Raw genomic sequence first — 17,405 nt, forward strand, 5'->3', positions numbered from 1 at the left:
CACTTTGATCTGTCTCAGTTAGTTTGGCAGCTAATGTCTTTTACTCTTTTTCTTTATAAGGGTCAACATGATTTTTAGTATTATTTCTGGTAATATTTTTACTATTATTTTTACAACATTGAATGTTTATTAAGTCTAAAATGATATTATTACAGGTACCAATGAGACTGCAGTTGATATTTCAGATTAAACAAATTCAGACAAAAATCATTGAAATAATTAAGCCCTATATTGAATCATATCTCGACGTCATAGGCGATTGTAACTGTGGGTTCCGTGTTGTGACAGACCGAGTATTCGGCCATAAAATTCTAAAGTGAAAAATAAAAAAAGTCTAAAGATAAAATTCACACACAAAGTAGTAGAGATAGAGCCTAAAAAACAATATAGATAATGTCCAAAAAATGGATACCAACTTTTTCTAACTCTAATGGTTGAAGTTGTTTTTTTTAAATGAAAAATTATAGAATCTTCCTATGTCATGCTTTAGAGATTCTCTAAACTCTTTGGTTAGGCATTAGAGATTTTTCTATTATTGACATTATATCTATTTGGCTACGTAAATCAAAGTTTTAAAATCAATTAGAACTCTAAACTATTAAAATCATCAATAACTAAACAAAAATCATCAATTGAATCTCCATCCTATACTAAAATCAGAAATTGAGACTATTTGATATAGATTGTAATAATCTCTGTATTGGTCCAAACCCAGTTTGAGAAAGAGAGTGTGAAACTATTCAATCGAATGAGTTTCGATAAGGCCTCAGTTGATGATTTTTGTTTAAAATAGAGACTCAATTGATAATTTAGACCCGATTGATGATTTTGATAGTTTAATATCTTAATTGATATAGAAACCTTAGTTTGAGGAGCCAAATGAGTATTGTACCCCTACTATTTTATCTTATTTCAAATATTATAGTCAAATAAATTAATTTTTTACAAAAGAAAAAATATTAAAAAACCGTAGTCAATTCTAGTCCGGTTGGACCTTTAGATCATGGATTAGTCCCAATTTTTGTTGGATTTTGCATTTTCAGGAATTCAATAGATTTGGATGGGAAGTCTGTCTAGTTCCTGGTTCGAGAGATCCGATTGGCTAATCCGGACAGTCTCAGAACACAAGACGGGCATTTGGATGCGAATTACAAAAAAAATAATCAGTCACCTACTCGTTGATTTGCTAACAAGTCGTCCATGCTGGCGATCCGTAGTTAAAAAATCAACCAATCAGATTACCCTGACAAGGATGGAGAAGTTACATTTTCAGTTATCTGGGATTTTGGTGCTCCACTTTCAACCGACCTACAATGTTCCTCTATCGTCTCTCTCCCTATATAAAGCCCCCCATTTTACTTTTCTATTTTTGTAATTCCTTTGTTTGATATCGCAACTTCAGAAATCGCAGTCTCTGTTGGTTCTCTTCTTATTTTGAAAGTGAAATGGCTCGTACTAAGCAAACTACTGCTCGTAAATGCACCGGTGGAAAGGCTCCCAGGAAGCAACTCGCAGCAAAGGTATGTGTTAGATAGATGCTTAATTGGAGTTAGGAATGGAAATGCTTTGTTTAGAGATCTGTTTAATTGCCTTTTTTTGGCTGAGTTTAGGGTTTATGTTTCAAACATGTATACTTCTCTATTTATCAATTTCATACAGGTTGCTAGGTTATCGGCTCCTCCAACTACTATTGGAGGACGACTCAAGAGACCACATCGATACCGTCCTGGAACTGTGGCTCTCCTGTATGCCATCCCTGTAACTTCAATTCTATTCTTTTGTTGTAATTAATACCGATCTCATGGAATCTTTTTGTTTGATGAATTTACCAGAGAAATCAGAAAGTATCAAAAGAGCACTGATCTTTTGATCCATAAAATGCCATTTCAGAGGCTTATTCGTGAAATTGCTCGACATTACAAAGTCAATAATCCGATTTTTGTTACGAATTGTTGATAAAAAGGAAAAAAATAAAATTGTTGGCGTAGAATTTTTAGGAGTTTGATAGTATTTTGGTAAGGAGAAAAGAGAGGAGAGAGAATATATATTCTTTAATTAAACATTTATTGATAATCTCACTAATTAAGTAGGATCTTGAAAATAGGAAGGCTAATAAAGACTTAATGTGTGCAAAATCTTTTACTATCACATGATAGAAAAACCCTATAAAAAAATCACAATAAAATCGATGTCATAAATGGATTGTGTTGAATATCTCCAACTCCTTCCATAAAGACTTGCCTTACAGGTGGCATGAGCCATAAATTCCACATTTTTATATTTATTGTTATAATTATAAAATTCAGTTTTTGTAATGCATTTGAGAAAGAAATTATGAAGCATTATTGGTTAACTATTTCACTAAAAAGTTCCAAACCACAAACTCATTTTCTTTTGATGTACTTGATAGTGTGATTCCGAAGATTACTAAGGAACAAAACTATTACATCTTTTAGCAGGTTACAACAAATAAAGTAAAAACTGCCTTATTTGGTGTGCACCTGGACAAAGCACTTGAACCTCATAGGATGCATCTGATTTTCCTTGGGCAATTATTGGTGAAGATGTTGTGCAAATTTGTAGAAGCTTTTTTGGGACAAATGCATTACCTCGCGATTTGAATCATACAAATATAGTCTTTATACCAAAGAAATATTAACGGCTTAATGCATATTTACCCCATTGAACTTGATCTCTTTTGTCTATTGGCACCCTGAAGTTTTAAAATAACATATCACACACCTATAGTTAGCTTTAAAAACCTATTGCACACATATAGTTGGCTTATAAAATTTATTACACACCTATAGTTGCCTCATTCGAACCTCCTACACATAAAATCGTTGATTTTTCGTCTTTAAAGAACAAGGTGGTATGCGTGTTATAAAAAAAAGAATGGGAGTTCGTTCGGTATGCCACCTCATCCGTCAAAGACGAAAAATCAACGATTTTGTGTGTAGGAGGTACGAATGAGCCAACTATAAGTGTGTGATAGGTTTTTAGAGCCAACTATAGTTGTGTGATAGGTTTTTAAATGCAATTATACGTGTGTGATAGGTTAAAATGGTGTAATTTTATCCCTAACTCTTGCGGCCAAGAATAATTTTACTCCTAACAATCATAAGTTGGCTAATTAAAAAAAATCATCAAATTGTATTCTCAAGTCACGAATCTGGTCATCCACCCGTCAGATGTATGAATTTTATCATGCGTTGGTAGTAGGTCACAAATACATGAATAAATATGAAAAAAAAATGTACGGTATTTCGTCAGAGCAAAATAGAAATCTGCTTGGTTCCATATAGCAAATCGCAGAAAGGTCTTAACGTCGTCTAAGGCCATGATGTGGTGGAGGGAACTTTGCATCTTTTTTAACAAATTCTCTATCATTAAATTCCTGAAAATTTTCATCTTGAAATCATTAACTCCTAAATTTGGCAATGTCAATATAAAAGTTTTCAATTTGCAAACACTAACAAACACAGTAGTTGTTCTGACAAAACTTTTTTCTTACAATCGTCCATCTACAAAATAGTGTAACTATATCTAAACATAAATATATTTTTAATTAGTAATATGTTCCTATAATGAATAAATTAATAAGCCATAGAAGTTCATTCCCAATCTTCTCGGCTCACGGTTTATAGTTCCATCGGGACTGTCTAAGCTGTATGTTTCTAATTCCTCCATTTGGGTTTCATCCACTCTAATTTATGAGAAAATTAGGGAGGATATTATATGGTGATTTGGGGAAAATTCGGCCTTAAATTTTTGGAATGATGCGTGGATTTCTCTGTCAGTTGCTAATCAGCTAGATATCCCTGTTAAAAAATAAACTTAATTTTGATCAAAATAAAATAAAACAAAAAATTAATCAAAAATAAAACAAAACAAAGACATATGAAAAGAATAATTAATTGGGTATTCAAAGTCAATGTATCAGTGAATGATATTATTAGTGTAATTATCAAAGTCATTGTATGAGTTTTTGTATGTGGTTTTTTTTTGTATTTGTCCAAGATATGGACATTGGAATTCTTATTTAAGTAGATCTTATTTTGAGATGTAAGTTGTGCGGACAAAATAAAGATTGGAGTCCTAGTCCTTAGTTTTTTCTATATACCATGTGTTTTGTGCTTTGACTCTTTATTTTATATTCCATAAACTAATTAGTCCCTCCAAATTATATATCCAGTCCTCGAAATTTTTCAGTTTTAGTTCTTCTACTCCTACAAAGTGGTATCAGAGCTATATTATAGAGTCAGTCTTCCGCCAAACAGACCCTATAAAAATATCAGACGGTCTCAAACTTCCTTATCAATACCCTCAGCTCACCAAAACCAATTATTCAAGTTGGTGTATTCGAATGAAGGAATTACTCGGATGTCAAGATGTCTGGAACATTGTTGAAAAAGGCTACATAGTCCCGGCCAACGAGTCAACGTTGTCACAGGCAGAAAAAGATACTGTGCAAAAAATTCGCAAAAGCGATCAAAAGGCGCTTACTCTCATCCATCAAGGTTTGGATGAATTAATGTTCGAGAAAGTAGCCCAAGCTACAACTGCCAAACAAGCATGGAAAATCCTACGAGTTTCTCTTTAAGGGGAGGAGAAAGTTAAAAAAGTTCGTTTGCAGATGCTGAGAGGAGAATTCGAGACGATGAGGATGAAAGAGACGGAGGCCATCAGTGATTACTCATCCAAAGTAAAATCTGTCGTAAATCAGATGCGGCAGTATGGAGAAAAAATTGAAGAGTCAAGAATTGTTGAAAAAATGCGATCACTATTACCAAAATTTGTTTATGTAGTGGTGGCTATGGATGAGTCTAGAGAAATCAGCAAAATGTCAGTTAACGAAGTTGTAGGGTCATTACAAGCACACAAGGAGCGGTTTGAGAAACGAAGAGAAGATTTTGTAGAACAAGTCTTAGCAACGAAGACTGTGTTTAAAAATGGCGAAGGTAGTCAATCCGGTAGAGGACGCGGAAGAGGTCGATGAGGAAATGGTAGAGGAAGAGGACGTGGAAGAAGTTAAGGCAGAAATGAAAATGACAACAACAACAATGAAAAAAGCACTCAATTCACCAAAGGCAGAGGAAGAGGCCGAGGACACGGTCAAGGAAGAGGAAACTAGAGGCCGAATGAAGGACGCGACAAGTCCAACATTCAATGTTATAATTACTCTAAGTACGGTCACTACGCGGTGGAATGTTGGAGTCCGCCTAAAGAGGTAGAGGAGACTGCCAATAATATTCAAGATGAGGAAGTAACTAGCACAATGTTACTTACCTACGAAGGGGAAGAAAATCGCGAAAATAATATATAGTATCTTGACAATGCGGCAAGTAACCATATGTGTTGTGACAAGAAGAAGTTTGTGGAGCTCTATCAATCCGTTCGCGGTAATGTTGTATTTGGAGATTCCTCTAAGGTTCCTATTACAAGCAAAGGAACCATTTTTATTCGGCTCAAAAATGCCGCTCACCAGTTTATTGATAATGTTTATTATATTCCCAACATGAAAAGCAATATTTTGAGTTTGGGACAGTTACTGGAGAAAAATTATGAAGTTCACATGGTGGATCAGAAACTACTCCTGTTGAATGAGAAAAAGCAGTTGATTGCACGAGTACCCATGGCGAGAAACAGAATGTTCACAATTAACATTCAGATGGATGTGGCCAAATGTTTGAAAGCTTGTGTGCAAAGTCCCTCTGGCTTTGGCATTTACGGTACGGACATCTCAATTTTGGAGGACTGAAGCAGTTGGGACAGAAGTAGATGGTAAACGGATTACCTCACATTGACCAGCCTCATCAACTGTGTCAAGGATGTCTTATTGGAAAACAATTCAGAACCAGTTTTCCAAAGGAGTCCATGTCAAGAGCAAAAGCGCCACTTGAGCTAGTTCACACCACTACACCATAGATGGTCAGTTGCAACGTAAAATACATGTGTTGCCTGTATTGTGTTGCACTTTTTATGAATTTTTTGGATCTTTTGCAACACGGTTTATAAAATGTTGCAAAAGACATGTCAAACTTACATAACCCTTATATTTTGCAACACTACTTACGAAGTGTTGCAAGAGATGTGCCAAAATTGAAATACTTTTGTATGTAAATCATTTTTCTTCATTCTAATAGATGCAAAACCATGCAAAATGACACCGTTAGAATTAAAAAAAATGGCATAATACTCATTTGACCCTTTAAATTATAACTTCAAAGTCAGTTAGGAACTTAAACTATTAAAATCATCAATTAGGTCCTTAAACTAAGCAAAAATTATTATTAATTAAGTCTCTATCCTATCCTAAAATAAATAAAAAATGTGACTAATGATCTCCGTGTTGGCTAAAATGAGTTGGGAAAAGAGGGTCTGAAACCATTCAATCGAATGATTTTCTATGAGGACTCAATTGATGTTTTTTGCTTAGGATATGAACTTAATTGCTGATTATTGTTTAGTTTAGGGATCTAATTAAAGGTTCTAATTGATTTTAAAGCTTTAGTTCGGGGAGCCATGTTATGCCAAAAAAAAAAATCCATATAAAATAAAAAGGGTTAAGGTGCAAAAATACTCCTAACATTTTAGGTCAAGAGCAATTTTACCCCTAACGTTGACCAAGAACAATTTTACCCCCAACGTTGATAAATTGGGTCAATTTCAGACACTATTATAAAACACGAATATTTTTCTTCTCTATTATGCACCAATTGCATAACAATTCGTTCTGGAAAAAGGATTTCATGTTTTTTATAATTTAATAATAGAATTAGAGTTTAATATTTATAAATTCGGTGGATTAGGAGCAATTTTATCCCTAACTTCTCAATTGAGATTAATATTTAAATTGATCCAATTTATCAACGTTAGAGGTAAAATTGCTCTTGGCTTCCAACTTTAGGGGTAAAATTGTACAATTTTAGACATTAGAGGTAAAATTGCTCTTAAACCAAAATGTTAGGGATAGTTTTGCACGTTAACCCAAATAAAAATAATTCAGGGGTACTTGTAAAATTATGGAGGGAGTAAATGTTTTATTTCCCGCCATAGCAACCTAAAATTTTGGTTTCCCCCTAAAACACATCTGTCAAAATTTTCTCTCTTAAACTAAGACCCTTTGTGTTCCCTGAAGCTAGAAATCGCTAAAATCGCGAAATCCTTACTGATTTATTTCCTAAATCCCTAAGAAAAGCTCAACCTAGTCCTTAAATCGTTCATTTTGTTTCTGTGAAATTGTTCATATCATAAACCTGCAATCCCTAAATCCCCTTTATTCTGCGCCTCAAGCCTCTGTTGAGCTCGGATTGTTTCATAGCTTCGACTTAAAGATCTCTTGTCTTCAGCTTATTTCTTGAGGCTCGACTTGAAGCTCAACCTAAGGTAAGTCACAATTAGTTTTTGTTACCTTATTGATTTAGGATTCATATGGGTTCTGTATGTAGCTTTTACTATGGTGGATTTAGGATTCATATAGGTTCATGGGCAGCTTCATGATCTTGTAGAACTTTTTGGTATAGGAAGAGAGGTATCAATTCTGACCTTGACTGCTTAGAATTTTGTAATATCTATATTAGCTGGGATTTCTACTAAAATAGTTTGCTGACATCTGCTTGGTTTTAAAGTCTAAAATGCTCAAGAGTTATATTTTTTGTCAAAAGCTATAGCTGGTGCTCAGGAAATTTTGATTCTAATGTTGATAATTTGGTGGATTGCATCTGGAAAATTTTAACAATCAGTTCTGGGAATTCGAGATTTAAGGTTTTGCTAAGCACATAATTTTGGGTTACACTTTGCTGCTAACCGGAGTTCATGCCTGTTTATTTGATTGGGCATGGACCAATTGCAGTAAATATGTAAACTTGGTTGGACATACATACCCTGAATCTGCTTCACTTTTAAGCAGGTTGTGCATAGTAACAAAAACTTTAAAATTTCATGTAGAATATACAAGTAAAGAACACAAATTATCTGTCAATAATTGCCCCAATTTTCCAATGATAGAAGTAAAATTGCGTCATTTTTTATGGTAGGGTAAAATTGTACCCAATTATCAATGTTAACGGTTTTTTACCTTATCCCTAATTTTTTTTCTCTTTTCTTTTCCAATTTTTGGTACAATGGAAGGACTTAAGCTAAAATTGTAAAAAGTAACCAGTTGGGGCCGATTAGACCCATCAATCATCATTGCTGGACTGGTTATTGAACATGAGGCTCAAATATGTGTCATGACACTTCTTGTTAATTAAAGCCATGTTTTATTATGAAAAGGGCATGTATCATGGTTTAAGGCATTTTCTTTCTAATTAATGCCTTAGAATTGCATGTAGAATATACATGATGCTGATTTTTTTAATTGCATTTAAATGCTTATGATGGAATTGCATTTACTCTTTCTATCACAACTTAGATAACCCTGCTACAATCTTTCTCTCTTTTTTTCCTAGGTTCAAGGATTATGATTTCACTTGTACCTTATATTTTATTATGTTTTCTAACGTTTGTACCTTTCTAGCTAATATTAGTAATTGTGATGTAGATTCGGACATAAACGCCTGTAATGTTCAAAACTCAAAATGTCTTCCTTTTGCATACTTATCTATGTTTTTAATAAGTGTTTTGATCTTTCTTTCATTATTTAACCATTTGTGTTCTTTGTGTCTTTATAGGATGGCGGAGAACTAAGTTTTGGGGTAAGTTTTAAATCATTGGGACTGCTGAAACGACTGAAAATGAAGTGGTAGTCTTAAATTATGAACAGGTTAGTTTTCTACATAATTAAGCACAATAGCAGTTTTTATTTTCTGTTTTGTGGTCCTTATTGGGACTATTTTGGTGCTAGTCTTGAATTTGATTATGTTCGAGTTTGATTGACTGTTCAGTTTCAATGCAATGAATTTTATTTGTATCAGATTTTCCCTGTTGTCTTAAATTTGAATCTTTGGTCTTTTGAATGAATTGTGATTTGGACTCAATTCTTTATTCTTTACACAAATCAAGCTTATCATCTTGTTTCATTTTGAAAAGCATGTGTATAGGTGGTCATTAATGTCTTGAACCCAAACACTGCTCTCATTTGTCATGGATTGACATGTTGTGTGTATTTTTATTTACCTCCTTTGGAATTGTATAACTTCTCACAATTGAGTCATTACATTTAAGTTGCTAATAAATAAGTGAATATCAGTAACATGCTTATGGAAGGAAGCTTTATAAGTCAATTTTCTTTTTTTAATTCATTAAATCATAAGGCTTCATTCGAAAGCTTTCTTTTGTTGTCATGTATCTGCTACTTAACAATCAATGATTTAATTACTCTCCTCGTTGTCTTTCCAGTTTCTCTCCCTCTTTTCGGTTTGTCTCTTTTATGGCACCAATTTAAAGCCTACCAGCTGCTCGATTAATTGATTATATGAGAAACCCTTTCTTTCTTTTGCTTGAATTTTGGGGGTTTAGCAATAATATTTGAAGACCAAGGGACAATGTTTTATTATAACTTTCAATTCAGTACACTAGTTATTCAGTGGACCAAGAATCTATTCTTTCCATTTACCAAAACTTCCATTTTCCAGAACTAGTTCAGATACTAAGTTGTATTTATATTCAGGTACTAAGCTGTATTTAATGTCAGACAAAACTCTATACTAAGTTGTATTTATATTCAGGTACTAAACTTCCACTTCTTGAATTCCACAAAACTGCAAGTTGAGGTTCCAAGTTTGCAGAATGTTGGTGTTAGGACTAATTTTGCCCTTTTGAAATTCAATACAGATATACGAATGGAGAAGTGGAGGAGAAAGTGATCCAACTCGAAGGAGTAATGGAGGAGAAAATAAAACAATAAGTGAATCAAAAAGTGAGGAAGAGCTTGACATTAATATGTTACATTATGACTTAATTATACTTTTTTTTTATTATGTATTTTGGATCATGTGACAATTTTAAATTTCATTGTTAACATATTGACCTATGGATTTGTAATTGTAATTAAAGATTTTTTATGCTATTATTTAAATTCAAAAATTGCTATTATATTAAGGTGTTAACTATCAAATTGGTAAAGAAAAAGTGTTGCTGTCAACATAATATTAAAGAGTTGCTTGAAAAAAAAATATTAAATTAAAAGTATTGCTTAAAAAGTGTTAACTTAAAAAATGTTACAAATTCTATAATGAAGGGTTGCTATAAACAAAAAATGTTAAATGAAAAAATGTTGCATTTCTGTATAAAAAGAGTTGCGTAAAAAAACAATGTTGCATAAAAACATGTTGCAATTAGTTCAGAAGTGTTGCTTACAATTTTATTTGATATTAGTGTTACCAGCTCTACGGATTTGGCAACACTTTTACTTTAGTTGCCATTGGGTAGGAAAGTGTTGCCACTGATACGTTAAGCAACAATTATATCAATGTTACTAAAAATGTTGAAAAATGTTAATAAAGACATCTTTGGCAACGAGCAAAAAAGCAACACGTTTTTTTTGGCAAAAAATGTTGCCTAAACATCTTTAGCAACACAATGACGATGTTGCAACAGACCATCTTTGGTGTAGTGCACAGACGTGTGTGGACCGATCAATCCACAGTCCCTAGGTAAAAATAAATATTTTTTACTTTTCATTGATGATTATAGTAGAAAAACTTGGGTGTATTTTTTGAAGGAAAAATCAGAAGTTTTTGAGACATTTACAAAATTCAAATCCCAAGTGGAGAAAGAAAGTGACCATTTTATTACGGCACTCAAATCAGACAGAGGCGGTGAATATATATCCATCTCTTTCAAGCAATTTTGTGAAGAGCATGAAATTTTTCATTTCCTTTCGGTTTCCAGATCACCACAGCAAAATGGTGTAGTAGAAAGAAAGAACAGAACGGTGCTCAACATGGTGAGGAGCATGTTAAAAAGCAAAAATTTACCGAAAGAGTTATGGGCCGAAGCAGTGGACTGTGTTGTCTACCTGTTGAACAGATCGCCAACTATCAGTGTTTGGGATAAAACTCCACAAGAAGCATGGAGTGGAATAAAACCCAGTATTTCTCATTTGCGTATTTTTGGCAGTGTTCCTCATGTCCATGTATCAGATGAAGAACACAAGAAGCTAGATGATAAAAGCAAGAAATATTTGTTTGTTGGCTATTCACGACATTCCAAAGGGTACAAAATGTTCGATCCTCAGACTCAAAAAATGGTCATCAGTAGAGATGTCACCATTGATGAAGAAGCAGTTTGGGACTGGACCGATGAAAAAGAAAACAATTACAGTTTTTCTCCTTTCTTGGATGAAGACAATGATCATGAAGAACCAGCCACAGTCGTAGCCACAACACCAACAACCAGTTCGACATCATCAAGCTCATCCAGTTCGAGTTTGTCCTCGTGTGATGAAAACATTTGAGATGAACATCCGCCCGGAAAACCTAAAAAATTCATACCTATTAAAGATCACTATGATGTAACAAGGAATCTCAATGATGAATTAACTCATGGAAGAGGAGATTCATTCGATCGAGAAAAATAAAACATGGGAGCTGACATCACTTCCTACCGGTCAAAAACTCATTGGAGTTAAATGGGTGTTCAAAGCAAAGAAAGATGCGAACGGTGAAATTGTCCGACATAAAGCAAGATTGGTGGCGAAAGGGTTCAGTCAATGATACCTCCCATTTATATAGCGTTTTTAGGATCATTTTAGTTTGTTTTCCCTTTGTTTCCTTTTAATTTCAGTATCGTTTTATTACTTTTTAGTTAAAATTAGTATTTTCCTTTATTTATGGCATTTTTGGTGTTTTCAGGGTTTTTCAGGACTATTTGAGCATTTTCGAACCAGACCCAAGCAAATTGGAGCATTTCCGGATTATTCAGGGACCATCAGAGCACTTTTAGGATTCATCAGGGACCATTAGAGCACTTTTCGGAAGCCTAGAGACTTAAACGGATAAAAGCCGGAGCAAAATCGCCCCATTTAGGACCTGTCTCGTCGAGACAATACTTGTCTCGTCGAGATAGGCCCTCGTCTCGTCGAGTCACTCCTTGTCTCGACGAGACGAGGCGGGGAAAGGCGCACCAGCGCCTTCCCCTTGTTGGAATGCGCAGATCGGGACCTAAAGCCCATTAAAAACACTATGTAAATGCCCTTTTTACCCTTGAGGCATTAGGGTTTCCTCCCTAACTCTATAAATAGGGAGCTAATCCTAATCCTTGAAGGGGGGATTAGCCACTCAATAAATCGGAGAGCCGCTAGGGCTTTCTCGGCTCCACAATGTAATTTATATTTTTAGATTAGATTTCCAGTTTTCTAGATTAGGTTTATCTTTTGTTTTGTCTTTTCTTTCAAGAACGATTGATGGGAGAAGCTTCTCATCTTCTATTTTTATAGATTTCTATCTCTCTCTTTTATCTTTTGCTTTTATAATTTATTGTGGATGTTTTCCGTTATTCATGATTTCCTCCTAGTATGATTAGTTTGTCTATGAACTGATCCCCATCCAATTTGGGATGGGGATGAAATTAATTGTATGAATATGTATGATTAGGGATCTAAGGCCTTTTGATTAATCAGTTTATGCATGCTTAATGTCTAGATGATGTTAGGAACAGGATTTATGCTAGAATGAACATTGATAATGATCAACTAGCCTGTTTATGTACCCTTTATTTTGTTATCTTTATTGCTTTAATTCATTTAATTATTTAAAAAAAAAACCCAAACATTTATCCAACCCTCTAAACAATTAGATCATTCTAGGTGGATTTGCTAGTTGTAACAAATAGTGTTTGTGGTTCGATCTCGTGCTTAGCACAATATTACTTGTTGGGATAGGATACACTTGTCCTATTAAATGCTATATACTTTACGAGCATCATTCAACGACCCGGAATTGACTACAATGAAGTTTTTGCTCCTGTTAGAATGGAGAGTATCAGACTGGCAATTTCTGTAGCTGCTCAACACGTATGGAGAACCCATCAAATGGACGTGAAATCCGTATTTCTCAACGGATATCTAGAAGAGGAAATTTATATCCAGCAACCACCTGGGTATGTTGTGAAAGGTCAAGAAAATAACGTGTTAAAATTGAAAAAGGCACTTTATGGTCTTAATCAAGAACCACGAGCTTGGAACAGTCGCATTGATAAATATTTTTAAGAAAATAGTTTTGTCAAATGCCCACATGAATATGACCTGTATGCAAAGGTGAAAAATAGAGATATGTTACTTGTTTGTTTGTATATGGATGATCTTATTTTTACACGGAACAATCCTGAGATGTTTGAAGAGTTCAAGAAGACGATGGCTCGTGAGTTCGAGATGACTGAAATTTGATGAGAAGACATATGTATGGAAGATGTGGAGTGCTCTGGATAAGTTGAGAAACTACAAGCCTATATATAAATCCTTACTCTGTATCTTGTAAACCAAATCTGAATCTAATCCTTTTTCTTCTTTCTCACTTTGGTTGAGATCTTTTTATCTTGTAAACTCAGCCTTTCTTTTTTTTGCATTCTGCAAAGTTCATTCATATTTTTTCTCTGCCATTTTTCTCTTTGAAAATTTCTTATATATATTGCAGCAGTCATTAGAGAGAATAGCAGCAATAATGGTAACAATTTGAATCAAGAAGGAAATCAAAATCAAAATCAAGGAGGCAATCAGCATCTACAAGGTAATGAGACTATGAATTTTATAGAAAACAATGGCAGTTCAGAAAGGAAAAGAAACAATAAAATCTGAAAAAAATATTTTGTGTAGGAAAAACAATGGTGAAGAAACAAGAAGAAAATTTATGTCAAGATTTGAGTGTATGAGTAGATGTTTGGGGCTTTCAAAAGAACAAAAAAGGATATCCTATCTGTGATTGCAGAAGTGGCCGAAAAAAACGATCCCTTTTAAGGATAGGATCCTCTATGTAAGTTGAGGTTTAAATTACTAACTGTTTATGTAAATTTGCATTATTAAAAAAAAAATCATTCTAGTGGTCCTTTATTGCTTAGATGCACGATTTTTGGTTGATGAATGGTAATAAGAATCATCTACTTATTTAAGCAGAAACGAATGATTAACTTTACTTCGAATTTGGATTGTAGGCAAGTCCCACATAAATATGGTGGTATTGTTATTGAACTTAAACTTTCATAGTTTAGTCCTGGATATTAGGGGTTGAATTGGTCTAGTGAAATAGAAGTGTATAAAAGGTGGATATTGATCGAAAATTTAGATAGTGTGTTTGTGGGATACATGTTGGGAATGATATGGTGTTAAATTAAAAATTTAGTTTAAGATTGGAGCAAAGCAAGCATTTTAGCTTTTGTATTTTTGTAAAGCTTAAGTTTTCAAGAGTAGCTTTTATATCTCTAATGTCTACTTATATGTGGATGCCTTTTAGATTTGAAGTTTATACAAGCATGGTCTTAAAAGTGTGAATTTTTGTCACATGTTATTTGTTTAGCAATCAGTTTTCTCAATAAATTTTAGGTCCATCTTTAAATGTGTTGCTGGAAGAGGCATCAAGGATACTTGAAATGGTGGTGAAGGGAGATGGAGCTAATAATGCAATTAGTAAGTAAAATATTAAGGGAAGGATCAGATAGGGCAAGGGAGAGTTCAATTGCAACTCTCGTTATAATGTGTAGAAAAGGAGGGTCAGATATGGTGGAAAAGTTAGCTTGGGTAACTGGAATTAAGAGAATGGCATGGAGCTGATGGGATGTAGAACGATGACAACAAGAAGAAAAGTAGCCATGTTGTTGAGAATTATTCGACTATGGGCGCATGATTTGATAGTAAGTGTGTGGAAATCCATAATAATAACAATAACAATACACCTACAGTGAGTTCAATTACAAGTCTGGTTACAATATGTAGAAAAGGAGGGTTATGGTGGAAAATTAGCTTGGGTATCTAGAATTGAGAGATGACATGGGACTGATCAAGAAGAAAAGTAGCCACCTTGTTGAAAATAATTCAGTGGTGAGTGTGGGGAAATCCATAATAATAACAAGGGTTAATTACAAATAACTACCATGTGGTTTCGCCGATTTGCGATGTGGTACCTGCGGTATTTTTTTTTTTTTGCAAACACAACCCTATGGTTGGTTGCAAAATTTTATATGTTATTTTTACTTTACCAAATTCGGTCGATAACGACGGTATCATATTTACTATGGAACCATATTCTTAATATTTCAAAATTATCATTTTTGGAGTTTTCTCTCTCTAAACATTATGTTTCTCTCTCATAAAAAACAACACCTAAATGACCCTAAAGCTAAAAAGTTGAAGAATTAAAGTTGCTTAAAATATCATTTAGGTCTTGAAATTTTTTATTTCCAAGTCGTTATCTGCTAAATTTGGCAAAGTAAAAAAAACATGTAAAATTTTGCAAACATAGGGTTGTGTTTGCAAAAAAAAATACCACAGGTACCACATCGCAAATCGGTCAAACCACATGGTAGTTATTTGTAATTAACCCTAATAACAATATCAATAGAGCTATAGTGAGTACCTCCTCATGAACAACCATTGTAGCTAACATTAATTAATATGTTTACCAAATTGTAAATCTTCAAATCTTGTATTTCTTTTTCGTTTTTTAAACCATAACCTAGAAATAAATATGTAATATGTTGTAATTCTATAGAGGGTAACATTAGCCCCATAGATTGTTACGGTCTTATATTTCATTTTTAAGACTTCACCTTGAGGAATTACCCCATAGATTCTATGTTACAAAGTAAATTCTTCTTCAGTTTCGCGTCCTTCCATTTTCTTTTTTCCGATTCAATTTCCAATTTTTAGCTATATTTTTTTAGAAATAACATTTTCTAGTATCCATTTCAATTTAAATTTCCAGTCAACATGAGCAAATGAAATAATTTATACATTACTTAAATTTGCACTCTATTTAAGACAAATTCGTGAAAGATACCAACACCAAGAATCGTTAGGGGATCACTACCTAATGCAGACCGACTATGTAAACTATTTTGATTTTAGTGCATGCGGGTCTGCATACTACCATGACAGTGGCATCAGTTATAGCTCTATGGAGACTAATTGGCTGATGCTGAGCCTACTCCGCAAGGACAGTTATTGTTTAGTTTCAAAGTCTACATCTACTTCTCATTGAGAAGCTCACTACCTCTTCATAATAGCTGAAAACAATATTGCACCACCTTCCCGAATATACAATATACTTTATCTCATATACCAGTATTGTATAGTTGAGAAATCGAATAAGTGGTATATCTCTAATTCATTGTTATGAAGACACAAACACCAAGAATAATAAGGACGTAGTAAACACAAAATGAAGTTAAAGTCTACATCTATAGTTATAGCACTCAATAACTTACTATGTTTGCTGAGACTATCAAGCATATCTTTGCCATTTTGATAGCAGCAGATAGCTCCTTATTCGACCTCCAAATCTTCATTCCTTTTTCACTAATTTCTGAGCATATAAACAATCTTCCCTCCACTTTGAGCCCAACAGGAAGACCATTCAAATGGTGGCATCAAGGAGGAAAGGATTTCCAAACATTTCTCTATATCAAACATAGCTCAAGACATTTTGAGGTATTTCCTGAATTTGCATATCTTGAGATTGATGAGTTATATATTATCGAACAAAACTCTACTTCGAACGATCAATCAACCACACAGATAAACGATTTCACAGATCGTACATTGGATCTTGAAACAACAATCAAAAGAATACACACAGAATTTACCCTGGTTCGGCTTAAATGCCTACATCTAGCAACTTCACTAATCAATGGAGATTACAACAAGATTGAAACAGTTTCCTCTCAAGAAACTCTCGTGTTTTCCCAATCCCCAACTCAGTATATCATAGCGTATACAAATGACTTCGATAAGATAAGAGCTTACAAAACTACTTCCTAACCTAAACCTTTATAGGCTTTACAAGATTGTGAAAATACCCAAGATACCCTTTACTAAAAAAGTATTAACACACCAAGACCATGCTGACTTGATGACTCAACGTTATGCTGACTTGTTGACTCATAGTCATGCTGACTTGATGACACAGCATCATGCTGACTTGTTGACTCATAGTCATGCTGACTTGATGACTCAGCATCATGCTGACTTGATAACTCACACATGCTGACTTGATTACTCACAGTCATCATCAGCACATCAGCTCGTGATAGAAAAACAACGACTTACAATCTCCACCTTGTCTTTCTGATCACCCCATCAACTAGTGAAGAAAATATGCTCAAGGACCATTGACCATCCTAACCAGTTTCAAGCAATGTTCAAATTTATTACTTGAAACAGATTTGGTCAACATGTCGGCTGGATTATCCTCAGTTTCCACTTTCACCACCTGAACAGTACCAGTGCTAATCACATCCCTGACGAAATGCAT

At 34.0% G+C, this 17,405-nt stretch overlaps 1 protein-coding gene across 1 annotated transcript; it reads left to right on the top strand.

The window, feature by feature from the left end:
- Positions 1 to 1,445: 1,445 nt before the first annotated feature.
- Positions 1,446 to 1,956, top strand: LOC136222498 (histone H3.3a-like). Its single transcript, XM_066010278.1, has 3 exons — positions 1,446 to 1,520; positions 1,660 to 1,745; positions 1,833 to 1,956. Exons 1-3 carry the CDS (start codon positions 1,446 to 1,448, stop codon positions 1,954 to 1,956), a joined length of 285 nt encoding a protein of 94 aa, XP_065866350.1.
- Positions 1,957 to 17,405: the final 15,449 nt, after the last annotated feature.

This window comes from Euphorbia lathyris, chromosome 3, assembly GCF_963576675.1.
Source record: "Euphorbia lathyris chromosome 3, ddEupLath1.1, whole genome shotgun sequence".
Taxonomy (NCBI): Eukaryota; Viridiplantae; Streptophyta; class Magnoliopsida; order Malpighiales; family Euphorbiaceae; genus Euphorbia; species Euphorbia lathyris.